Here is a 26,463-nt window from a genome sequence, read left to right as displayed (position 1 = left end):
GACAGCCTCCAAAGCCACAGGGGAAAAAAAAAAAAGAGTTTCACCCGGAGATGAAATAATATAGACTATAAATATTTGAGGCTGTCATTTTATTCTCTGTTATGTATTGCTTAATACCAAAAAGCTTAGTTAACTGTAACCCTTTTTTTAAGCATTTTTACCATCTTTTTGTTTCCTGATCTTTTTTCTTGTAATTATCCAATTTCTTCATCCCTCTGACATTCTGCTGCTTGAGGGTTTCTTCTGTCTCCCAAGTGTTGTGGATGTGCGACCATCCTTTCCACTTAATTAAATACTGTATGTCTCCTGGCTCTTTGCTTTTTTCAAATCCTGCATTTGGATCACCATCTGCTTCAACAGCATAAATGGTTGTAGTAGCACCAGTAGCTGAAGACAGAAGAAAAAAGCATATAATTCTGTTACAGGGATATTTCTTTCAAATACAAAGTTTCAAGAGTACGTGTACAAAACCACTCATTAGATAGGCAAACTAAATTAAAATACAAAAAAATCATAAGAAGTTATGTCACATATAAAGAACACTGAACAAGTTGAAGTGAAAAATGATCTAATTCCATCCCTCTCTTGAGCTTTTAAAATAGGGAAACAGAGGCAGGCGGATGGCTCAGCAGGCAGAAGGACCTGCAATCAAGATTGATAAGCTGGGTTCTACTTCCAAGACTCAGATGGTGGAAGGAACCAACTCATTCAAGCTGTCCTAGATAAATTACACTAAGCAAAGGTAAATTTTTTTATTAAGTAAGGAAAGTCAATTTTTTCAAAACACAGTGAGGTACTCAACAACACACCTATTGGCATACAGTAACTAATAATTTGGAAATTGCTATTTTAATTATTTTACTTCCCAGTTACATTAAGCAATAACGAGCCCATATAGTTGAGACATGGGGAAATATTGTCAAAAGCCAGGCGTTGGTGGCACACGCCTTTAATCCCAGCACTCAGGAGGCAGGAGCAGTCGGATCTCTTTGACTTTGAGACCAGCTTGTCTACAGAGCGAGCTCCAGGACAGGCTCCAAAGCCACAGAGAAACCCTGTCTCGAAAATCAAAAAACAAAAACAAACAAACAAAAAAAGTCAAAAGAACAAAAATTCTTCAAGTTGAAAGTATATAAAGAGAAACAAATGGTTTGATTTAAAATACAAGGAAAATGCAAATCTATTAAGTTAAAAACCTTCCCACTACCTATAATACACGGACTGTGTTAATAGGGGCATTTCCAGAGACACGTTGGCCAAGCAATCTACATTTTGACAGCAAATAAGCAAAATAGAAGAAAATTCACTTTCTTTGCTTTAAAAACTAGAAGACTTTAAGAAATACTGTCCTTTACTCTGGTAAAAAGTAGGGGAATAAGCAAACCATACAATGCTTTTTTTGCAACTGTACCTCCTCTCCTTCCAATTCTGCAGTCCATGAACCTTTCTATGGTTTCAAATTCCTCCTCCTCGGGTTGCGGAACATCCTCTCCGCAGACTTCCAGGAGATCGTCTGAGTCCGTTTTCATGTCTTCATCTTCCTTGTAGCTCACGTTGACTGTAGCTTGGCGGCGAGAGCTTCGTTTATCATTATCATAGTCGTCATCATCCTCATCTTCAGATGAGTCAATCTGCCTCTTCTTTTGTCCAAGAATTTTTTTCCCATTTTTTGACTTACATCTGGGGAAGGAAAAAGCAAGTGTTTACAGGAACAGTGGCATTAAAAAAAAGAGAGAGAGAAACCATACAAAAAATAAAAAAAGAAGCCCTTCTCTAAACGACAATTTTTAGCCTCAAAACACAGAATACTACAAATACTTACCTACTTTGAGGTTTTCTGCTTTTGACTTTGTTTTTTGGCTCATAGTCAGATTCTGTCTCATCACAGCTACTTTTATCTCTCTCTTCTTCAGATTCAGAATCTGAACCAGACTGAGACGGGGATCCTGACCCGGACATTTGCCAATCTTCACTGCATATAAAATATTTTATTTAGACATTAATCGTAAGTAAACTAATTATTAACATACAAGCACAACCAAACTAAACTCTTTCCACTGAAGATAAAGAAAACTGCTGCTTTGAGCTACATTGAAAAATACTAAGACTCTCTCAGTAGAGCAACAATGAGAAGTTCTTTGTAAAATCTCTCATAACACCACGGGGTTTTACTGATCATTTAATTAAAGCTCAAATGTAAAAGAGTACTATGTGAGCAAATACTTACAGGTTTGTAACTACACTATACTGTTCTTTAAAATCAAAGGGGATTCTAATTCTAGCCCCTCTCGCATCCTTTTGGTGCGGAAGCAGTGGCTCAGCGTGGTTGAGGTCCAGGTGACCCAGCCATGCTGGGCTGCATCCACCAAGCGCATCCGACTCAATGGTGCTCTCGCGTGCAGTGCTTCGTTTTGTCTACACGTGGGGGAATCAGGACGTTGAGCAATCCAAGGGGAAGAATCCAGTCAAGTATGTAGAGGACAGGTGAGCACCTGCACATCCTGCCTGTGAAAAGGCCCTCCCTTCTCAGGGAGAGGAGTCTGCACTGTAGTGTCCCCAAAACACAACAATTTATGGGCTACAGAGAAAAAAGTCATTTCCTTCCTTTTATGTATATGAGTGTTTTGTCAGCACGTATGTCTATACAACACCTGCATTCCTGGCGCCCACCACAGAGACCAGAATGGGGTGTCAGATTCCCCGAGTCTGGAATTACAGCCAGTTGTTAGCCAACCTTTTAGGTGGGTCCTGGGAACCACTGTCCCCTGGAAAAGCAGACACTGCTCTTTATTGATGAGCCATCTTTCCAGCCCCTAAACTGATTTTTAAATGAAAGTACATGTTCTCTAAGAAAAAAAAAAGCTTAACTATAGCCTGGTGGTGGTGGATCTCTGTGAGTCTGAGGCCAGCCTGGTCTACATAGTAAATAGAAGCTAGAGCAGGTTTCCAAGCTACACAGAGAAACCCTGTCTCAAAAAATTAAACCAAAAACAAACAAACAAAAGGCTTAATTATAGAAGAATATAAAATAGACACTAAACTACTCCCAACATTATCAACTCAAAAAATAGCCAATAAATAATGACCTTAATCTTTCCTTCAATCTACTTCCTTTCTTTTCAATCAATATGCACAGAAAAATACTGGGTCTACATGTTAATATTTTGTCATTACATAAAGCTCAGATGAAAGACACATATTAGAGTCTCATACATCAGCGTCCCTAATATCAAAATCTAAAAATCTTGAAACTTTTGAAAAGTTTCAGATTTGAGATTTTGATAGTTTGGAGTTTAGGTTACCCAAAAGATAAAGAATATGTAAAATATTCCTGAAATGGCTAAATTCTAAAACCAGAAACACTTTCAGCCACAAGTATATGGTAACACTATACACCCTGCACTCTGCCCTATGGTAACACTATACACCCTGTACTCTGCCCTAACACAGGCAGTGATGGTCTGTTCCACTGCTTGACATACGCTACATCAGTTGTGACTATGGTAAACACACAGAAAATCAGATTATGAGAAGACATAGTAGAAGTTAGTTATTTTTAATCTTTGGGGTCTTTTTAGAGCATGAATACCGACAGTAGCATTACACAGGACTGATGGGGAAAAAAATCTTCCAAATAAAAGATTTAATGTGACTTTTAATTTTTAAATCCAATTAAGTCTGCACATCAGCCCAAATTACTTGCTTTTTATTATTTGCTTGTGTCCATGCTTATTGAGAAATTAGCAGCTCAACAGAAGATTTAAATAGTTGAAAAGACACACTATATAGTTCTCATTGAAAACTAGAATATAGGGTAGCTCAACTGTTCAGTGCTTTTCTGGCATGTGTGTACCCTTATGTTTGATCATACAAATCTTTAGAAATTAGACACAATGCAGCACATCAAAACATAACAGTAAGATTTTACAGAGTCAAACTACATTATCCAAAATACACCTAGTAACAGGCGGGCCTATGAGAGACAGAGGAGAAAGAAACAGAAGATATCCAAAGATACAAAAACTGAATTTTCATAAACTAAAAAGTATGAATCTTAAGATTATAAACATTCAAAGCCTGTGGAAAAACAATAAATCTAAACATACATAGAACAAAGTAAATATACAGAATATCCAAGACAAAATAGAAAATTAGTGATCAAAACATCACAATGGAAAACCCAAACCAGTGAATATGGATCTAAGGTGTGAAAGTATTCTTACTGCTTTCTGGGTCAGATTTTGTGGCAGTTATAATGAATTTCTAAGTGAGTTCTGCAGAAGAAAGTGAACTTCATGTGTAGATGAACTGTTTAAGTAATTAACACAACAACCAAGTCAATCAATCATCCTATGATCCTACATGCTTTTCTCCCAAGTTATAAAAATATTTGGAAAGTAGTATTTTGATGTCATTTAAAGTTGATCTTTAATCTACAAATATATAGGTATGGATAGGTTACAACAAATAAAAGTACTGGCATAAAATAGACCTCAGCTGGTTACAGAAAGACAAATGTTAAGGTAGTAGTTTAAATTAACTTCAAAAATACCATGAACTAAGAATTTCAAAACCTACTTTTGGAAAGAAAATTTACAAAAGAAGAAATACAAATCCATAGTATTTCCCTGGCAAAAAACTGTCAGCGGAATAAAACCACATACTCATTATGCTTTTTCCTCTTGACCTCGCTGGAGGAGTCGTCCGAGTCTTCAGTGCTAGAGGAACCCTACAGAGAAAGGAGGGCAGTGGAAGTTACTCACAATTTGAGTCTAACCACATTAGCAAAGTCCCACTTGCTTTGCTGGTCAACATTCATTTCGCTAACAATACCTGGTTAGCCTTCTCTTTCTGTTCAATGCTGTTTTATGTTATTAGCTTAAAGTAATTAAAAGCATCCTTATTACAAATTAAGACAGTGAAATTAAGTATGACAACATCAGCATTTTGTAAAACTTCTGACCTAGCTTCCTAGAGACCATTGATTACTGTTGCAGATTACAAATTCAATAAAATATCAAATTGACTTTCTTCTTAAATGTATTTGTAGAAACATCCAGGTGCTTTTGTCAACATATGGAAACATGTTTATTCTTTTAAGGTCCATTCTCTTAATAGAATATTTCAATAATTTGGGGTTATTCAATAGTCAATATATGAAGTATTGATATGCACACACAATGAAATACTATTCAGCCATACAATATAAGGAAATTGTAGTCATCGGGGGCCAACACAGATGGAGGTAGAGTGTATTAGCTCAAGTGAAATAAGTCAGGCACAAAAGACAAACACTGCATGTTCTCATATACAGTGGAAGCTAAAAAAAAAGTTGCTTTCAGAAGTAAAAAAGAAAATAGTGGTTTTCAGAGCCTAGGAAGGGCCCAGGAGAGCTGAAAAGAAGATGGTTAGTGGGTACAGGGTGAGGCCGGGCAAGAATCATCTGATGCCGGCAAGCACAGTAGGATAGCTACATTTCATGACAGCTAATCATTTTAAAGAAGCTTTTGAATGCTCCCAACACAAGAAAATGGATAACAGACATTCCAAGGGACTTTGTGTATTACCGTGTACACGTGCATTGAGGTGTCTCGGTGAAGACTAACAGAGCACTGTCCCTACGGTCAAGGCCTACTGGAGAAACTCCATAGTACCTCCCCCCAAAACATGTACTATTACATGCAGTAATTAAAAATAACAATTCTGGGACTGGACAGACAAGTCGGTGGTTAAGAGCACTTCCTGCTCTTGCAGACAACCAACCAGAATTTGGTTCCCAACACCCAAGAGGGGTTGCTCACAAATGAGGGTAACTCCAGCTCCAGGAAACCTGGTAACCTTCCCTGGCCTCTTCAGTGCACCCCCACAGGCAGGCACAGAGACACACAGTCCCCCATAATCCTGGGCATTTGAATACCCACTCCCCAGTTGGTGACCTGTTTGGATGAGTTTAGGAAGTATGTCACTGGAGGCAGCTTTGAATCTCAAAACTAGGCCACTCCTGGTTTGCTTCTCTGCTTCCTACTCATGGTTTAAGTTGTGAGAACTTGCAGTTTGCAGCTCCAAGTGCCACGCCTGCCTCATGTCATGCTTGCTTCCCCATGGTGATGAACTCCTATCCTAGCCCTCGGAAACTGTAAGCCCTAACTTCTATAAGATGCCTTCTCTGATGGGGGAAGTCCTGTACATTTGTCAATAAAGTACTGTTGAGCCAATAGGAATCTAGATAGGTGGGACTAGGAGTCCAGGAGGACTCTGGGAAGGAGAAACACAAGAGAGTTCGACATGTAACGCCATGGGGTAGGAAGCCCGGAACTATTCTCCGGTAAGAGACACACTTAGATTAACAATTATGGGGTAATTACTTAAGTCAGAGCTAGCCAGTTAGAAACAAGCAAGGCCAACAGCTTTATAATTAATATAGCCTCCTGTGTGTTTATTTGGGACTGATGCAATTCTAGAACCAGGCTAGCCGGAAGGCTCCTCTCAAAGAAAAAAGCTTTTTACACTTCTATGTTTTACCATAGCAACAGAAACCTAACTAAGACACATACACACAAATAAAAACAAATCAGCCGGGCGTTGGTAGCGCACGCCTTTAATCCCAGCACTCGGGAGGCAGAGGCAGGCGGATCCCTATAAGTTTGAGGCCAACCTGGTCTGCAGAGTGCCAGGATAGGCTCCAAAAATACACAGAGAAGCCCTGTCTCAAAAAACCAAAACAAACAAATCTCACCCAAAAGTGGCATGTATGACAGTAATCTTGCAATTAAAAAAAATTCTTTAAGAAGTGTATTGACACTATAATACACAAATATATACAAATATGTAGACTACAGAAAGTACTTCAGATCAAGATATCATGTGAATGAATACATATGGGCACTGGTTACTTTTGTTTTTTGGTGTTTTTTTTTCTTTTTTCTTTTTTGCCAACTTAACACAAGCCAGAGTCATCTGGGAAGAGGTTCGGAACCTCAATTGAGAAAATTCCTCCATCAGATTGTCTATAGGCAAGTCTGTGGGACATCTTGAGTAATGATTGGCCGAGCAAAGACACATGTGGTGTCACTATCAGATCCCAGAACTTATTAAAAAAAAAAAAAAAAGGTAGCTGAACTGTAAGTCTGAAGAGCAAGCCAGTAAGCAGCACACTCATCCATGACTACCGCTTTAGTCCCTGCCTCCAGGTTCAGCCCCAACCTCCCTTCATGACAGACTGTAAGGTATGAGACAAAATAAACCCTTTCCTCCCCCAAGCTGCTCCTCGTTGGTGTTTATCACAGCAATCTCACAGAAAATGCACAAATGATCCTACGTAACAAATCCAGGCTCATATTTTGTCTTCATCCATTGGAATATGTGTGCCTGTGCATATGGGTACAAACTATCGGGGGTGGGGTGCTGAGACAGGGCCTCAAATCACAATCCCATCGCCTCAGCCTCACAAGTTCTGAGATTATAGACTCACGCTACCATGCCAATTCATTCTGTTTACTATTTCTTGAAATTTCACCTTGGCCTTCTCTAGTCTTTTAAACTGAAGCAGAGCCTTCCTAAGTATAGCAGGTTGGTCTCAAGGCTCCTATGGCCAGTGCTCAACTCCAATGTACAATCTGCCTTGCTGCAGCCTCCTTAGAGCGGGGACGGCAGGGAGACGCCACCAAGCTTAGCTATTTTTATTTGTTTTCCTGTGACGAGCAAATGCACACAAAGGTCCCACTATTTTTGGTTATCCTTTGAAATTAGAAGTATTGGTATAAAAGAAAGAGATGTCTGGCCGGGCAATTGTGGCAACAGATGGATCTCTGTGAGTGTGAGGTCAACCTGGTCTACAGAGCGAGTGCCAGGACAGGCTCCAAAGCTAGACAGAGAAACCCTGCCTCAAAAAAAAAAACAAAAACATAAAAAGAGAAAGATGCCTGTATGCCAAGATTCTTGATACATGTATCTAAATACAGGCACTCCTATTCACTCAAAGGAGTCGTATTCAGCGAGTAGGCATGCCACTTTTAAACAGCAGCTCACAATGAAACTCACCTCTTCTGACCCACTGTTAGATGAAGCTGGGTGCGGCGGCTGTGGCTGCTTCTTAAGCATTGCAGATCTCTGAACAGCCAGAATACTAGGGTTAGATTTCCAAAACTGTACCAGAAACACAAACCAGGGAGAGCTGAAATGTGGTAAAACTGTAGTTCAAACACTTACACCCCTCAAAGTAAGTACTTTCCTCACTCATCACATAAATGTGGTGTCCCTGCAAAACAACGAAAGGAGAGCAGTGCCTCAAAAGCGAATGAAGGAAATGATGGCATGCTGGACTGTGCGGAATAACCACCATGCTCTTGGTGCTTCCAAGGTGCTGGGTTACTCTTACACACAGTGTGGCTGCCTGTTTTCTCCTGTGTTAGGTAAAGGAGAAATACCAGAGTGCAACTATAAGCCATGTCAGTTTCTGCTCATGCGACTTGACTTTTTTGAGGCAACTTGACTTTTAGTGGGGGGAGCTCTCTCCATTAGCAAAGCTGTACATGATTTACATTTTTGGCCCATGCATCTTAGCTCTCCAGGAACTGGTACTTGTGTCTTAAAGAGGCAGAGAAGGTTTCATTTTATATTTGGTATTTTACAGCCATTTGCTTCTCTTTAAAGCCAATTTGTTAAGATACATGTCCACAGCTTCTGATTCATGAAAATTAAATCTACTTTTTCCTAAAACTCTAGTACAAGTATTGCCAACTAAGTTCCTCCAAAATAATAAAGAAAACAAAATCCTACTTGCTGCTGAATTACCTCGGCTCCATCAACTTTCGGTGGTTTTGCTTGGACTTTGTTCTCTTGGGACCCATCTGATTCAGACTCTGACTGACTTCCTGAGTCAGACCCAGAGTCAGAGTCGCTGCTCCCAGACTGGCTGCTACTTCCTCCACTGCTGCTGCCAGAACTCGAGCCAGATCCAGAGCCTGAAGCCGACCCGGAATCATCTTCCGACTGGCTATAATTTGAAAATAGAAGACTTGAAGCAAAACTCAAGAAAATTTTAATTTTTCAGCAGAAAGGTAGACATACAGCATACAGTTTAATACTGCAATATCTGTGGCCAACACGAAGGGGTATGTTCACTTACAGTAGTGGACATACATATGTATGATTGTAATCTCCCTCTCCCTCAAATATAACGTGCCAGGCCCACCAATTACAGGATCTTGGGCTAGAAACTGGGAAGACAAGAAGTTTAAATCATAGTACAAAAACCCTTTAAGAGACCAGCTGTGGCCGGGCATTGGTGGCACACACCTCCAGCACTCAGGAGGCAGAGGCAGGCGGATCTACAGAGGAAATTCCAGGACAGGTCCCAAAGCTACACAGAGAAACCCTGTCTTACCCTGTCTTGAAAAACCAAGAGAGAGAGAGACAGACAGACAGACTAGCTTTAACAGTTTAAATTAGGAACTGTATAAAGAAATTAATAAACATGTTGGGAATTCTTACAACGGGCAGAAGATGAGATCACTTCCAGTTCCTACTTCTTTCAAGATTATTTCTAGCAATGTGCAATGCAAGGCTGTAATTCCAGAATTTGGGAGGCTGAGGTAGCTTCCTGCCTTCTGTAATTTTTCAAAAATACCACCAGATGGCACCACTCATTGACAGACTACATTAAAAGCTATTCTTTCTCCAGAAGGAACTAATAGATTTGTAAGACAGTAATAAACGTTTCCAGAAAAGATTTTTATCCTACAAATTAGATGTATGTATGCTAAAATTAGCAAATATATCTATGTTTTGAAACTGTAGTAGAAAAATAGTATGTCCATAGGAACACAAAGCAAAACTTTGCCTCTGGTAACATCTTTCAACAATGTTCACACCAATATTGCTCTTTTCTCTTCATTCCCCCAAACTTCCTACCATTATTTCCCTCCCCAAAACATACAGTTCTGAGGCCCCCAGATATCATTAAGTGTCTTTTAATAAAAGGGAGAAATGTCCTATTGTACTTGAACCCCTTGAGACGAACTTTAGAGAAGAAATTTTCCCCTGCTTTATTTCTCTATTAACTCACCAGGTAAGGAAAATCACTAATTCAAATAACTTTACTGAGAACCACTCATATATCAGGCCCAGAGAGACTGAAATGACATGAAGTTTTAACCATCAAAAGAAGTTCTGCCTTGAGGCGGCTACGTAAGCGGATAGAAGCCTCCTGAGCTATGTCTATGTTTACAACAGCCGATCCAGACATGACCAGGTAAGGAGAGGGAAGGTCTTAGACTGCTACTTTTTGGAGCGCTTACTTTCTGGCAAATCACACAACATAAAATGTGCTTGCCTAAGGCACACGAGCCCTGAGAGGACACAGTGGCGCACACCTGTAAACACTAGGAGAGCAAGGAGGCAGGAGGATCAAACGTTCAGTGATACCCTTGGTTACAATTTGAGACCTAATATAAAACTGTCTTCAAAATGAAAAAAGTAGATGGGTGGTGGAATTTAGGGCGAGGCTCTACCATAGATTCCTGTTCCTACTATAGTAACAGAGCAGGAAGTGTTAAACTTAGGTATTCAAGACCAAAGTAGCTTACTGAATTGTTCTTTAGTGGAATGGGGGAGGAAGTGGAAAGCTTTAGCAGAAACGAATTGTGTCCAATTGCACAACAGGGTAACTACAGAACATAGTAACAATCATACACTTTTTTTATGTAAAGCTGGAGAAAAAAAGGTGTTTCCAATTATACTACCTAAATGATAGAAATATTTCAATGGTATAAATGTTTACCCTAACTTGAACATTATACAAATAAAATTACTGTAGCTAACTTGTTTTCTGATAGGGCAAATGTATTGTATCAGGTTCACTTTGTATACTTCTTGCCTCAAGCTATAACTCAGTTGTTTCATTAGAAATTAAGTACAATTCAAGCATGAGGTAAGCTACCACTATGTACTTGTCATTAAATGTTTAACAGAGTGAACTACAGTGTGTATATCTTTGTCTAAAACACATTCATTTATGCTAGCACCTCTAATTCACAATTACAAGGTTTTTAAGCCCTTCCTTCCGCTTTATATCACTTTAGTTGAAGTTCTTGGTTCCAAATGACACTAATAGCTTGTTTCATCTTAGGGGAAGATACATATGCATGCACATATACATCCTATTAATCAATTTCAGATTAACAATATCATTGCTGATAATTGAAATATTTTCTTTAAGATTATTATACAGTGTTCTGCCTGCATGCATGCCTGCACCCCAGAAGAGGGCACCAGATCTCATTACAGGTGGTTGTGAGCCACCAAGTGGTTGCTGGGAATTGAACTCAGAACCTCTGGAATTATAGTCAGTGCCTTAACCTCTGAGCCATCTCTCCAGCCCCTCTTTTCATTTTTCAAATTGCTCATCTCCATAAAATGTTGCCTTAGGGTCAAGTGAAGTAATAATTCTGTGTGGCCCACAACCTGCATAATCAGAATCATTCTTTAATTTAAAAGACTTCCTTTTATTTGTTTTGATTTCATATTGCATTATTATTAACTTGGATCTAATAGTTTAGACATACAAAGTTTAATCAGTTAAAAATAAAATATAATTCCTAATACTACTGCAGACTTAAATGACAATGCTCCAAAGAAATGGAAAACTCTAGTGGTGTGACACAGAACATAAAACTAACTCTAAACAATGTACATGTGTTAAAAAAATACTTTCAAACAAATTTTAGAGGGAAGGAGTACAGAAAACAACAGTTGATTGTAGTACATGACCTTAGTTGATGGGGGAAGTCCTGTACATTTGTTAATAAAGCACTGTTGAGCCAATAGGAATCTAGATAGGTGGGACTAGGAGTCCAGGAGGATTCTGGGAAGGAGAAACACAGAGAGTTTGAGATGTAACCGCCATGGGGTAGGAAGCCCGGAACTATTCTCTGGTAAGAGAAATACTTAGACTAACAATTATGGGGTAATTGCTTAAGTCAGAGCTAGCCAGTAAGAAACAAGCAAGGCCAACAGCTTTATAATTAATATAGCCTCCTGTGTGTTTATTTGGGACTGATGTGGCTCTAGAACCAGGCTGGCGGGAAGGCTCCTCACAAAGAAAAAACTTCTCTTTCCACTTAGTGAAAGACTTAATAAAAGACTGGGTAACAGACCACAATGAAAAAGAGACTGAAGTTTCCTGAGCATGCTAAATTACACATGGTTTAGGTAGAAGAATACCTTATTCTTAGAAAGAGAATACTAAGTTAAATGTCCAAGAGGCAAGATTCTTGCAACATATTTTCAAATTATACAGAGCAACAGACAGACAGCACAGCAAAGTCCCTAGAGCTAAATGTAAACTGACAGCAGAAATGTTGGGTTGTTCTTCCCAGGAGACTGTCCAGTGGTAGGTGACTCAGCTACAAGATGCTCACTGTTTGGGATTTTATGATTTTCCTTCAAAGTTTATAGGTGAAGCCACTATGGAAATTAGAATAAGAGGTTTTTCCAAAGATAAAAATAAAAATGCTATAAAACTCAGCTTTACCACTCCTAGGCTCCAGTCTGTAGAGATGCCCGAACATCCACATTGACACCACAGGGAGGGAAGTAGCCTAGGTGTCAACCAACTCACAAATGGATGAGGAAATATAGTGCGTACACACAGAATGGTATCTGCAGGAAAATGGGTGGAACTGGAAATTATATTGTCAAATAACGAAGACTCAAAAAGACAAATACCACACATTTTAATTTTTGTATGCGCAAACGTGTGTGGGTAGGTATGGGGGCAGACTGTGAACTTACAATGAGAAACATGCTCAACATTTCATATCTGCAATAACTAACTTAAAAACCAATTCACTCTCTTCCGGCAACGCCCTAGGATGCTAAGACACTCATAGCTGTCAGCTGGAGTGCCTAGAAAAGGCTTCTGTTAACAGAGACACTAAGTCATTTTACCTTATGTTAATGTTAATTTATCAACCAATTCCAGGCAGCTATACTCCCAGGTTAAATCCTCATGAATTCCATAACTAAAAATGTCATGATTCTAACCTGCATCAAGATGGCCGTTCCACCCCAGTTCTACGCGGTGGGTACCTGGGATCCATCTCAAGCTCACTGAGAGCCTGTGGCAGAGCTGTAACCACAACTTGTTTTAAGGCTGTTAAAGGCTTATGGTTACTGCTTGACTAAAAAGCCCAAATGTGAACTCTGATGCCCTATTTATCCCACTTAACCTAAAATCATTCTCTCTCTGCTTTGCAATTTAAAACCTACCTTCCTTCAGCCCTAGAATTCACATGCCTTTCACCTACCTCTCTGCCAGTTTGGGTACAAGCATGCACTCTTCCTTGACAGCTGCTAACCAACACCTCTCCAAGCTGTGCTTTTCCATCCAGCACTCTACACACAAACCAACACACCAGTACAGCGTTGACTTAGCAAATACATCCCTACTTTTTACCATTCTACCTACCATACTCAGGATATGTTACGGATATACCCTTTCCTTCCTAGTCTAAACTGCCACATATATTCTCATTCTCTTTTCCTCCACATCATTTTACTCTTCCTCAAAGTCATTTAATTAAAACCGTAACTGTTTTCAAAAAAATCTTGATACACTGAGTCCACTGCCCATACAGCACACCGTCTACAGATGAGCAACACTGGGCTGTGGGCGATGCTGACACTCTACGGCAAAACCAATTTTCTCCAGACATCTAAGAACTGAGAAAACGTCTTTGTGTTGTCGGGTTGGCCTAGGCTCCTGCCTTTCTCATACCTCTTTTCCAGTTAGAAGGCATTTAAGACATGACACTGCAACCTTAAAACTGTTCTCATGCTGTGCTTTAATTTACAACAAGAACAAAAGAATTTCATGAAGGCACACACAAGTTTTCATAGACCCTTTTCTTAGGAGACGAGGCTTCCTGTTTCTTTAAGGAGAAAATTATTTTCAATTCTTGCTACAGCCAAATTCTCAGTTCTAAATCCAACTCTAGTCTTTGTTCTGTGACCCTTCAAATATCTATCCTACAGGCTGCCAGATTTGCTCAGAGCACTGTCCTTACTGCTCTGGCTTTGCATTCCTATGTGTTTCTAGCACATCTAAGTTCTTTCAAGTTCAGCTAGACAATTTTTTTTCCTTTATCTATTTTATTTTCACATTTTTAAGGGGAGTACCCCAATCATCAAAGTCCACATTAGATCAGCCCACCATGACAGAATGGTAACCCTTTCTCTATACTCTCCATTAAAATCAGTCCTTTGAAATTAAAAAAAAAATAACAAACTACATCTTTAAAAACAGAACTGACTGGTAGTGGCAGAGGCAAGCAGATCTCTGTGGTAAGCTCAAAGCCAGCTTGGCCAATAGAGTGAGCTCAAGGACAGCCAAAGCTATACAGAGAAGGAAACCCTGTCTCAGGGTACAGAAAAGGAAAAGGAAATCTTTGGAGGGGAGGGGAGGGGAGGGGGAGGGGGAGGGAAGGCAGGTAACAACAACAACAACAGCTATTAGATTCCCAATCACAGAAAAAAAGAAAAACTTGATCATAGAAACTCTGGTGGTTGCACACCTATAATCCCAATACTTGGGAGGCAGAGGCAGGCCGATCTCTGTGAGTTCAAGGCCAGTCTGGTCTACTGAGAGAGTTCCAGGACAGCCTCCAAAACAATACAGAGAAAGCCTGTCTCGAAAAACCAAAAAACACTTGGAGGGATTTCTTTTACCTTTTGTTATATTATAAGACCTGGGGAATAGTCACAGAGTACAGTACACAGAAAAACCCTGTCTTAAAAGAACAAAAAAAAAGAAAGAAAGAAAAAAGAAAAGGAAACTCTGGAGCAGATTTAAGATGCCAAAAGAACATTGTAGCGAGTGTGAGAGTGAGAAATGTTCCTAACAGCAGCACCAAAGGGGAATGGCTGCTTCTCATATTTACACACTAAATTATGTTAGACCACCAGTCAAAGCCTTGACTCAACGGTTTCAATTTCAATATTTTTAAATAATTTATTTACTATAGTCCTTTGCACATTTATAAAGGCTTTCCCACAGCCAGGCTGTTTCAATATTCAGAGACTGCAGAGGAAGATCGCAAAACCAGGTGACCCTGAATTGCAAAAGGAATTTTGTCTCAAAAACAAAATTTTTTTCTTATAGGTTTCTTTTCTTTCAAAACAACAAGCTGGGCGTTAGTGGTGCACACCTTTAATCCCAGCACTGGGGAGGCAGAGGTAGGTGGATCTCTGTGAGTTCAAGACCAGCCTGGTCTATAAGAGTTAGTTCCATCCCAGCACCTGGGAGGCAGAGGCAGGCGGATCTCTGTAAGTTCGAGGCCAGCCTGGTCTACAAAGTGAGCTCCAGGACAGCTTCCAAAGCCACAGAGAAACCCTGTCTCAAAAAAAACAAAAAAAAAAAAAAAGAGTTAGTTCCAGGACAGCCTCCAAAGCCACAGAGAAACCTGTCTCGGAAAAAAACAAAACAAAACAAAAAACAATAACAACAAAAAAGTAGTATTTAGCCGGGCGTTGGTGGCACACGCCTTTAATCCCAGCACTCCGGAGGCGGAGGCAGGCGGATCTCTGTGAGTTCGAGGCCGGGCTGGACCAACAGCCTCCAAAACAATACAGAGAAACCCTGTCTCGTAAAACAAAAACAAAAAAGTAGTATTTAGGTTCACTACAAGAGGAGAGCATGCTATTAGACACATGTTAGGAGGCAATCTCTCTACAGAATTACAGAAAGGGTCATATGCCTGCTAAGTAACCATACTTGTACATATAAAGAAACTGCTTACTAATCCACAGAAATAATGGTGTGCTAAATTCTGACTCCTGCTGTTAGCCTTCTAGTATTACTTAAATCTCAATGTCATGCAAAAGAAAAGGAAAGGAAGAGTTCCCTAGTGTCTTCCAGTTAGCTGTGGCCATCTGAACAGCCTTCAGCATGTAGGAGACGGGCAAAAAAGTGGCGTGTGTGATATCCGCATCATCACCCTAACATGAAGCGCTCCCCTTCTCTCCTCTTCCCGCCACTTCCCACATCCCATTCCTGCGGGAAGGAGATGACCAGCACCCTCCGCTGTATGATTTAGAGAGCTATGTTAAGAAAGATAAAGCTGTCTCACTAGCCAGAACAAATAAATGTAAGGGCAGGTATCCATGCTAAGGGAACCCATAACATCCAAGGGTAGCACACACCCACCACCAGACTGCGCTTGGGTGGTCTCTAATACACTGCACACAAACACTACTTAAAGGTTTTGTACAATTAATAATTTGATTTCACTTATTTGCCTCAACTAACAATTACTGAGCAGGGGTTTCTACTAGGAACAAATCAGCTAAAAATTCCTGGGTGATGAATTGGGGGAGGGGGGAGGAAGCTGAGGCAAATGTAATAGAGAAAATAAGAGCTCTCTGGGAGGCAGACCTCAGTGAATTTGAGGCCAGCCAGGTGGTCAACATGGCAAGTTCCAAGACCCAGCCTCAAAAGGGAGGGTGGGGGAGAGGAAGCCCAGCTTAGATACCTATCTTCATCTCTATACTAGTCCTTGTCTGAAAATGCTTCCTCTTCAAAAACTTGATAGAACCAAGACGACACAATAGTGTTACCTCTTTCCTGCACCTGCAGCCATTCACATCGCCCCAGACACAGATCACTGCTCTAGTTCAGGTTCCCATAATATTTTGTGCATGTTAAGTCATAATGCCTTTACATTAAGATGTTTACATAAGTATCTCTAGTCCAGCTTCCTCCCCCCGCCCCCACTCCTCCATTCAAACTAAACCACACAAAAACTCCAGCATAACAAATCAGGGTAAAGACTCTAAAACTGAAAGGTCTAATATATTCTCTTTAAAAGGAAATAGCACTTCTTTACTTGGAGGAAATGGAACTTTGTAAAAAAGAAAAAAATTCACTAAATGTACTTATTCTTTTCTTTCCAAACTGTATCAACTTTACTAAGATTATAAAAAAAAGTTCAGTAGAAATTTTCTACATAGCTCATTGCATCATTTTAACAATTTACCAAATTCTCTTTTGTCACCTCATCTGCTTGACTATATGGCCCATGAATTGCCTACCTACTGTATATACAAACTAATCCAAAGATTACAATTTGTAAAGTTCATGCATTATTTTAGAACATGCCACAATGCAATGATAATATTATTTCTGACTTATTAAAGCTTGACTGAGAATTCAGAAAAGCAAAGTTAGCCTCAAGCTATAGAGATCAGGCAGCGGTGACAGATACCTTTAATCCCAGCAGCCAGAAGCTAGGAGGCGGTGGTACACACCTTTAGTCCTAGGACTCAGGATTAAGATGTAGACGGATCTCTTTGTTGGACACAAGAGTGAATCAGTCTAAAACAGAGTTCTAGCTCAGACCTTTAATCCCAGCACTAGAGAGGTATAAAAGATAGAAGCGGAGACTTTGGTAGAGTATGAGGCATTCAGTGTCCAGCCACACGGAGGAGAGGCAGCAGTTTGAGACATGGAGAAGAGTGCATGCCTGGATCAGCCCTTTCAGCCCAGGCTTGAGGTGAGAGCTAGTGGCCGGCTGCTTTGAAACCCAATATTTGTCACTGGGTCATTTAATTGTGTTACACTGCAACTTCCTGTGAACAGTTTTATGTATGTGTGAATTTTGACATGAACTTAATTATTCTAAAACCCTATTAAAATGAAAATTATGACCCAGGAACATCTTCCCAGCCCCCCACCTTATTTTTTGAGCCAGGACCTCTCACTGTAGCTCACCCATCAGGCAGGTCTCTGGGGTCCCGTGTCTCCAGCACCCATTGCTGTGACTGCAGCTGAGTGCCCACGCCTGGCTTTTTTTTAATGGGGGGGGTGTCTGGTATTCAAACTCACAACCACATGTTGTCCACTGAACCAGCTCCCAGGCTTTAACACAATGACTTTTAAACCTGTCATAGAAGCTGAAGTGATGGTGCTGTGGTTAAGAGGACCTGATTGATACTCTTGTCCAGGACCCAAGTTTGGTTCCTAGAACCCATGCTGTGTAGCTCGAAGCTGTCTGCAACTCCACCTCCGTGGGTCTGAAGATCTAACACCCTAATTCTGGCCTCCTCCGTCACACATACAAATGTGGCATACAAACACACACGTAAATAAAATTTTAAATATTTTAATTGTTTACAATCCTTATTTTCCTACCCAGAAAGCAGGAATTCTAACATTATAGATAGCAAAGGAGTTTTGTGGGAATGTGTTTTGAAATTTCCTGGACACACACAAACCTTGCTTGGTTCGGTCAGAAAAAAATCAACAATCACACTCTTGGCCACTGTAAATGTTTCTAGCAAAATAAAATTTGCCTAGCATCTTTCTAGCATGGTTCATGACACTGTCCCTCAGAAAGTCACAGAAAATAGAACCTATACAAATAACAGCATCAATAATAAAAAACAGAAAGAGATGTATGGGTTTAGGTAAACAGATTCACTATTATTTTAAGCATTTCTGCACGTGCGCGTGTGCAGGCGTATGTCTTTGAATTTAACACATACACAAATCACTTAGGAACCTGGTAAAATATGAAGACTCTAGGACAAAACCCAACTCTATATCCCAACAGGCTACAGGCAAAAGAATCACAGCTGGGTTCTAACAATTCTCGTTCCATACATTTTTAAAGTTTCCCATTAAAAAAAAGGAAAAAAGTTACTGCCAGGCATGGTAACACACCTTTAATCCCAGCACTCCCTCAAATCTCCACACTTGGGAGCTGGAGCTCCCAAAAGCTACAGGCCAGCCTCATTACACAGCAAGTTCAAAACCAGCCTGGGCAACAAGACCTAGTCACATACACACACAAAAAAAAGTAAAAAGTTAAAGAAAAATTAATCTTTCAACCACCTCTTTCCAAAAGAAGCATTTTTAAATATAGAACTACAACAGATATCATCCAGTTAAGCACAGAAACAAAGAGGCTGGGACTCAAAAAAAAAAAAAGGGGGGGGGGCTGGGCATTGGTTGTGCACTTTAATCCCAGCACTCAGGAGAAGGATCTCTGTGAGTTCGGAGGCCATCCCAGTCTGCAGACCAAGTTCCAGGACAGGGTCCAAAACAATACAGACAAATCCTATCTCAAAAAACAAAACAAAACAAAAATATCACACATACTCTTAAAACTCACCAGTTAAAAGCTGTAATGCTAATTACAGTAACCTATATTCATCACAACCTTGGGAACTCTACAAAAACTGTAACTTGGTTAATTCTACCCCAACAGAAAATAACCTATTGCAAAAATAAAGATACTCGTATGAAGTGTATTGAGTTTTCCAAACAGGCATCCTAGCTTCAGAAGCATGAATAAGAGAGGAGGAAAAAAAGTGAAAACAAAGAAAGTACAACTAAACAAAGATGTGGATTAAAAGAAATGAAATGCAACTAATGACATCACAAGAAACTGACACAGCCAGCTTTCTTAACTGGTGATTTTTAGTCATTTCAGCTTTATCATTTCCTAGTCTCCTGTGTCCCTGAAAGTGCTTCTTGTGTGTGTGTGTGTGTGTGTGTGTGTGTGTGCGTGTGTAATTTATTTAATCTTATTTTTTGTACATTGATATGAGGTTGTCAGATCCTCTGGAACTGGAGTTACAGTTGTGAGGTGCCATGGGGATGCAGGGAATTGAACCCCGGCTCCTCTGGAAGAGCCGCCAATGCTCTTAACTGCTGAGCCATCTCTCCAACCTTACTTCACAATTAGCATTACTTCACAAACCTGAATTAACTCTTTAAAAAGTGACTGAAAATGAACACCAAGAAACACCAAACAACCTTAACCAAAAGTTAACCTAACAAGCAACTATCAATTATCCAAAAAAATAAGCGAAATATGATCAAATTTCAAGTGTTTGCCCTTAACTGAACTAAGTCATTCTTCAGAATAACCTTAGGAAGAAACCCTGTGGGATTCAGATGTGGCTGGAGGTGGGGTCAGAGCATTCTAACATGTGAGGTCACTGGCTCCATGTCCACAACAACAAAAATAAAAGTGAATGGAATATTTTATAACGGCTAAGCAGGGCTTACAGAACCTGGTCACAACCCAAGTCCATAAAGGTTGAACTGGCAGCTTGAAACCCCCCAGCATTATGTTCAGAAATCATGGCTTCAGTTACATGAAACTATTATACAGGCGCATCCTGGCCTGCATTTAACAAAATAAAGATTTGCTCTAGAAACACAAACACACGATGCTTTTATTTACTTCTTTTTTTTAACCCTGGCTGGCCTGGAACTCACTGTATAGACCAAGCTGGCCTGGAATACAGAGATCTGCATCTGCCACCTGAGTGCTGGGATCATAAGGCATGCGTCATGAAAAATAACATCTTCACACAATCTATTCTGACAGCTTTCCCCCTCTCTCCTCCCAGATTCTCCCCACCCACCCAGCTCCATGTCCTCTCTAAAGAAAGATACATACAAAAAAAAAAAAAGCCCCACAAAAAGACAAATCAGAAACCATAACTTATATATTAAGTAAAAGATCAATTAGGGGGAAAAAATGCCCAAAGCAAAATGAAATAAAGTCTACAAAACTACCACTGAGTTAATCTCGTACGATAACAACTTCTGGGTATGAGGTCTACCCAAAAATATAGTTAATAATGCAAGTGACATTCCACTGGTGAAAACTAATTTGCCCTCTGTCATCAGGTATCAATTGGTTAGGAGTAGGAGCCTGTGTCCAATTGCCCCCTCAGCCATGAAAGTTTAAGTCTCTAAGCATGAAAGTCTCAAAACTATCAGTTACAACACAGCCAAAGGAACTACTTCTTAAGAGTTCTTTCTTCCATCAATAGTTAAAGAAGATTGCTCTGTACAGAAGGAATCAACAACCCCTTTACCTCCACATTTCTTTTTCTGTAAAAGTTAAATCCAACCCAAAACACCAAATGACAACCTCATTTCAGGCTGCCACAAAACAAAAATGAAATTCTGCAGCAAAATACATTTTACATTTCTTAGCCAACACAAATTTGCTTCACTATTCATAATAGATACTAACTTCAAAGGTGGACCCAAATTAATATTTCCATTGTGATACCTTTTGATTCTTTTCCCCCAAAAAATCTCATCTGTAGAGTTTACCTCCTCAGCTAATGAGGCACAACCCCTTTTCTTTGTATTGTCTTCAATGAAAGCATTTGGGAGAAAGAGTAGGAAGCATCAATGACAAAGGGTACAGAGAAAATAAAAGACAAAGCGTCAAGAGGAAGGAAGGCAAAAGAAAAGCTAACCCCTATTTCTGATAAACTCCAAAGCACTTATAAAGTCAGACACCTCAATAGTGAGCAGTGCTCCTCAGACTGCCAAAGTCTGCATGGCAAAATTACTCAGATTAGAGATAAGCTTTGCAATAACTTGATGAGTATCAATTATGAAAGGATATGACCTCCCTTCCTATGCCCAAATGCCCAGTTGGAAAGGAAACTGCTAAATAATTTCAAAGGGTTTTTTGTTTGTTTGCTTGTTTGTTTTTCACCTCTACTATCAAACTAGTTTTATTACTTCTCTTAGCTTTAGATATGGCAGCAAACACTGGAATAAGTGTTGAGAATGTTCCAGCAGGTGATCCCCAGCTAAGCAGATAAGCGGTCAAGAGTCTGACTTCCTAATAGGTGGGTAGCCTGGTTCCCATGTTTACTCCGCATAGAGCTACTTATTAACCATTTCTTTGCTCCTAATGAATAAGACCTTAAACAATGTAACTCTTCTATTCACTTACTACAATGTATCTACAGAGATCCGACTCGAAAGTCAGGCATAGCAGGAGAGAGGCCAAAGACCTCAGAAATTCCACAGTTAGTAGCTAGGCTCCTCTACATAATGACACTCAGGTGAACTGTGGCTACACAGTGCACAGTGAAACACACTCTCACACTCTCTCTCTCTCTCTCTCTCTCTCTCTCTCTCTCTCACACACACACACACACACACACACACAAATCCTCTAATCTCACTTCAACTCTGTTGAATCTATAAACTCTACCATATGTATCTTTACTCCAACCTTTTTTCCCCTTGGTTTTTTTTAAAGCAGGGTCTGTGTAGTCCTCACTGTCCTGGAACTCCTATATAGATCAGAACTCAAAAGAGTCACCTGCTTCTGTCTCTGGAATACTGGGATTAAAGGTGTGTGCCACCACACTGGTCCCTCAAACTTTTACAGAATTCTTTCAATCCTCATGTTACATTTGGAAATATTCTAAAACAACTACTTCATGCAAAGTTCACTTTTGTTTTTTGGTTTTGATTTGTTTTTTGTTTGTTTTATTTTTTGTTTTTGCTTGTTTTAAATGTTTATTTATGTATGGGCATCAAGGTTTATTTTGCTTCTTTTAAACGTTTTAAATGTTTATTTATGTAAGGACATCAGAGAGCTATGACATGCATGTGAAGAGGACAACTTGAGAGAACTAATTCTCTCTTTCCAGGATCCCAGGGATCAAATTCAAGTCAACAAGCTTGGCAGGAAGTGTCTTCAAATAGCCATCTTAACCACCCTCAACCCAGTTATTTTGTCTTTTGGGTCTTTTTAGTTTGGTTTGGTTTTGGCTTTTCAAGACAGGGTTTAACTGTGTAGCCTTTGCTGTCCTAGAAATCACTCTTTAGACAAGGCTGACCTTGAACTCACAAAGATATGCCTGTCTCTGCCTCCTGGGTGCTGGAATTAAGGGCATGTGCCACCACTGCCTGGTTCAACCTAGAGTTTTAACTTCTAGATCCATCCATACTTGGTTTAACAAAAGTGTTTCCTCCATAACTGTTTATTTTATTCTCTATGTACTTTTTACTGCTGTTTTCATAAACTGTCCCATCACTTTTCCTGTTCCTTTTACTTCCCATTTCTCCACCACTGCAACTACTTCAGTTAAGTGTCCTACATGACACCAAACATAACGCTAAACTAATAGCAAATACTCAATGCCCATTGTATCAGAAACCATGATAAGCTGACAGACAGTATCTCATATAAGTCCTAACTTTTAGTAAATAATAGTGTATAATTCCCGTTTTACAAGAGCAAAAATCAGAACAGAATAATTTATCTCAATTCACATTGAGTAAGTGATAAGTTGGGAGTAAGTGTACAGATTCCAACATCTATTGTGCTTTTATATGTAAGTATATATGAATATATGGGTTGTATCAGTGAAATGGTGTAGAGAGACAAATAGAATAGTGCTGGACCATGCAGAGATACACGCCCCTAATCCTTTTAATAAAAGGTTGGGAAATCTTGTTGAGGCCAGCATGAACTATAAGACCCTGCCTTTAAAAAGAGATTGTCTTATACATAAACACCTAATTTCCATTAACTTTAGTTCTAAGAAATAATATGGTCCAAGTTAAAAACTCTAAAACTCCAATATGCAAATAAAATAGGCTAAATTCACATCAATTTTGTCTAAAGTTTTCCGCAGTAGAGAAATGTTTCCTGTCAGTGCTGTCCAATATAGTGGACACATGTCCTATGTCATTTACTTATCATTTGAAATGTCTGGTGTGACTACAAGAATTTTGAACATTTTGTAATCTAAATAGTTACGTGTAGCCAGCAGCTACAGCTACCGCACTAGAAAACACAGATGTAAAACATAAATTCCAGAAAAAGGGGATCCTTCCTGCATTTATTTGGACAATTAATATTTCTTTACTGTTTCACTTCAATTAACCCAAACAATATAGACCTCCAATAGATCTAAACGATCAAAGTTTTCTGCAGTTGTTCGATGATATCTTCACACTCACACACACACACACATCCACAAAAATGCTATTAGGAGGATCTTTTCAACTTCGGCCTAACTAGGCAGGTTCATGAAAACACTCAACACTTTCTCAAGTAACCAGCTAATTTAAAGTGCCTGCTTACCTTGATTCTCCACTGCCATTTCTAACACTTTCTTCATCACTGTGTCCATTCATTGTAAATATCAAATAGTTTCAAAGTAAAACACAAATCTTCCCACTTCAATAAAAGATGAATATAAATGCCAACTTCCAAGAGTATCAAAATTTCAAAGATGAATTTTCTTCAACATTCACAGGTTTCCTGGGGCTCCTCTCTGATTCACCTGGGGGAAATATATCACCAGTTAAAAACAACATATGCTGTAGGAAAAGAGGTAACCCAGATTTAGAATTCACAGAAATGTACCTAGGCCATTAGACTGGAGGTGGCAAGGAAGATAGGGAAGCCTTCTACTTACACTAACTAGGTAGCTATTAAATACATTCTTAATTACTTACTAGAATTTAGCCTGTCACTGCTAGTGCTGTTTTTGACAGAAGAAATTTAAACATCTGTAGGGCAACAAACTTTTCAAGGCTAATTGCTACTGCGTAGCGCTACTTATATAGATCACTAACAAAAAAAGTGCTACCTTGTAACATAAAGGTTTCATTAGTGAAGCTTTAATTCCTATTACCATGAACGTCATATTCCGGCTAAGGAAAGTTTTTAAATGCCCATATGGAGAAGAGTGTGGCAAAAGATTATCATGATTTTGGCAAAAAATGCAAACGTCAAAATAGAGGATTTTATCAGGTAGAGTGAAAAGGGGGGAAAAAAACATTTATCTGGTATGGTACTTAAGACGCCTTGAAAAGCATTAAAAAGGGTGATACAAAGAATATACACTGTATCTTCTTTCCAAGGCAGGCGATTGCTTGGAGGTGGACACCAAGACAAACAGCATTTTCACCTCTCAAGATTTCGCCGGAGCACTAGAGTCACCTACAAGCCAACCACGAATAAACAAAGGAGATCTCTGGCAGGGGAGGGAGAGGAAGAAGCGGGGGAAGGAGACGTCAGATCCTTCCCCAGCCAGAAAGTACCAAGGCGCGCACACACACGGACAGGCAAGAGTTGTCCTCCGACTCCAGCGGAGACTTAACAACTCTGATTATTTCCACTCCGCAGAACAGGAGAGGGGGTCGGACAGGCTGCTGCCCCACCTCTGCCGGGGCCGACTCCCTGCACCTGGTGGGGTGGGTCGGGATTCCGAACGTGCGGGGGGAAGAGCTCAACCTTCATACCTCTCTGCCACCAGCACAGGTTATCTAAAACCCACGGCACCCGACGGTAATTCCCCCACGTTAACTATTAATTCCAGCCTCGGCGAAGAGAGCTTGAGCTAGTAAAACTGTGGCCAGGTCCTCCTCCGCCTCCTCCTTCCCTCCGGGGGAAAAAAAAGTCTGCGCCGCCGAGAAAAGTTCACTCGCCCGGGCGCTCTTTCCCTTTCACCTTCCTCTCGCCCCTCAAGATGGCTTTCCCCGTCGGCTGGACTTCCTTTCCAGCCTCTCACCTCCTTTCTCCGCCTCTGCGCCTTGCCCTGAAGTCCGGCTCCGGGTGGCCGGGACTCGGGACGCTCCCGCGCCTCAACAATGAGAGTCTCCCCGAAGTCGCCCGGGTCTGCAAGCCTGCCTCCTTCCCTTCCCCTCCCCTCTCTTCTCTTCCCTTCCCTCCCTCCTTCTCTCTCCGGCCTGGCAGTGGCAGTTGCCGGGCTCCGGCTAAGTTTGCCGGGCGGCGGCGCCGCGCGGGGCCCGCCCGGCACCTTCTCTTCCCCGCAGCCGGGCGCCGCGGCCTCCTTCCCGCCGCCTCCCGCTCCGGGCGCCCCGCCGCCCCGCCGCGCGCCCTCCCGGGCTCGCCCGGCCGCCGCCCCCTCCCCCTCGCGCTCCCACGTGCTGGTCCCCGCCGCGCGCCGGGCAGCGCCGCCAGGCCGCCGAGGATGCGCCGGGCCCGCTCTCCCACGCCCCCGGCGCCGCGGCCGGGCCTCGCGGGCCTGGCCTACGCCGGCTCCCGGCCCTCGCCGACCCGTCCTTACCGGAGGGCGCGGGGCAGAAGGGTGGCGCGGGCCGGCGCCTCGGGCTGGAGGATGCCCCGCGCGCGCGGGGCCCGCGATCCTGGACGCCCAGGCCGCGGGACCCGCGCCGCGGACGGCGGAAGGGGAAGGGGAGGCCGCGGGCGGAGACGGCGGGGGTCTGCGGCGGAGCGGGTCCCACGATCAGTTCATCTCCGGGCGCCGAGGCCGAGCGGGAAGTACCGAGGGCGCCTCCTCCGTCCGCGCTCCCGCCCCGCCGCTTATCGGCCGCCGGCAGCCGCCATGACGCCGAGACCGCGAGCGAGCGCAACCGTCTCCGCCGCGCGCGGCGCCGCCGAGGTCGCCGATCGCCTCCGCCTCCCGAGCGACGTCACCGCTTGGGCTCACTCCCCTTCCCGGCGCGCGGCGGAGGAGGAGGAGGAGGCGTCGGTGGCGCGCACGCCCGGCCTTTCCGCCGACGCGCGAGCGCGGGGCGGGCCGGGGAGGCGGCACGGGGGAGGCGGCGCGCGCCCCTTCTCCAACCCGCGCGCCCCTCGGCGATCGCCCCGCGTGCGGGTCTCCTGGAGACGAGCGCTGCTGTCACCGCAC

General features: G+C 41.6%; 1 protein-coding gene across 2 annotated transcripts in view; it reads right to left on the bottom strand.

Annotated features, from left to right (window-relative positions):
- Nucleotides 1-26,220, bottom strand: part of Chd1 (chromodomain helicase DNA binding protein 1) — a 64,191-nt gene extending 37,971 nt beyond the window's left edge. Inside the window, exons 1-8 of one of the 2 annotated variants that reach the window (XM_040758312.1) lie at nucleotides 25,879-26,220; nucleotides 23,925-24,126; nucleotides 8,794-8,995; nucleotides 8,041-8,145; nucleotides 4,665-4,729; nucleotides 1,823-1,972; nucleotides 1,412-1,680; nucleotides 162-387 (exon numbers count right to left, since the gene is read on the bottom strand). In XM_040758312.1, coding sequence (XP_040614246.1) covers nucleotides 162-387; nucleotides 1,412-1,680; nucleotides 1,823-1,972; nucleotides 4,665-4,729; nucleotides 8,041-8,145; nucleotides 8,794-8,995; nucleotides 23,925-23,977 — 1,070 coding nt within the window. In that variant the 5' untranslated portion in view covers nucleotides 23,978-24,126; nucleotides 25,879-26,220. Of the gene's footprint in view, nucleotides 1-161; nucleotides 388-1,411; nucleotides 1,681-1,822; nucleotides 1,973-4,664; nucleotides 4,730-8,040; nucleotides 8,146-8,793; nucleotides 8,996-23,924; nucleotides 24,127-25,359; nucleotides 25,468-25,878 lie in introns of those variants that run through there. The other variant, XM_040758313.1, reaches the window with a different exon arrangement.
- Between the last annotated feature and the right edge of the window lie 243 nt (nucleotides 26,221-26,463).

Source organism: Mesocricetus auratus, unplaced genomic scaffold, assembly GCF_017639785.1.
Source record: "Mesocricetus auratus isolate SY011 unplaced genomic scaffold, BCM_Maur_2.0 Super-Scaffold_100018, whole genome shotgun sequence".
Lineage (NCBI taxonomy): Eukaryota > Metazoa > Chordata > Mammalia > Rodentia > Cricetidae > Mesocricetus > Mesocricetus auratus.
The sequence above is the reverse complement of the archived record's forward strand: the minus strand, read 5'-3'. Positions and strand labels throughout refer to the sequence as shown.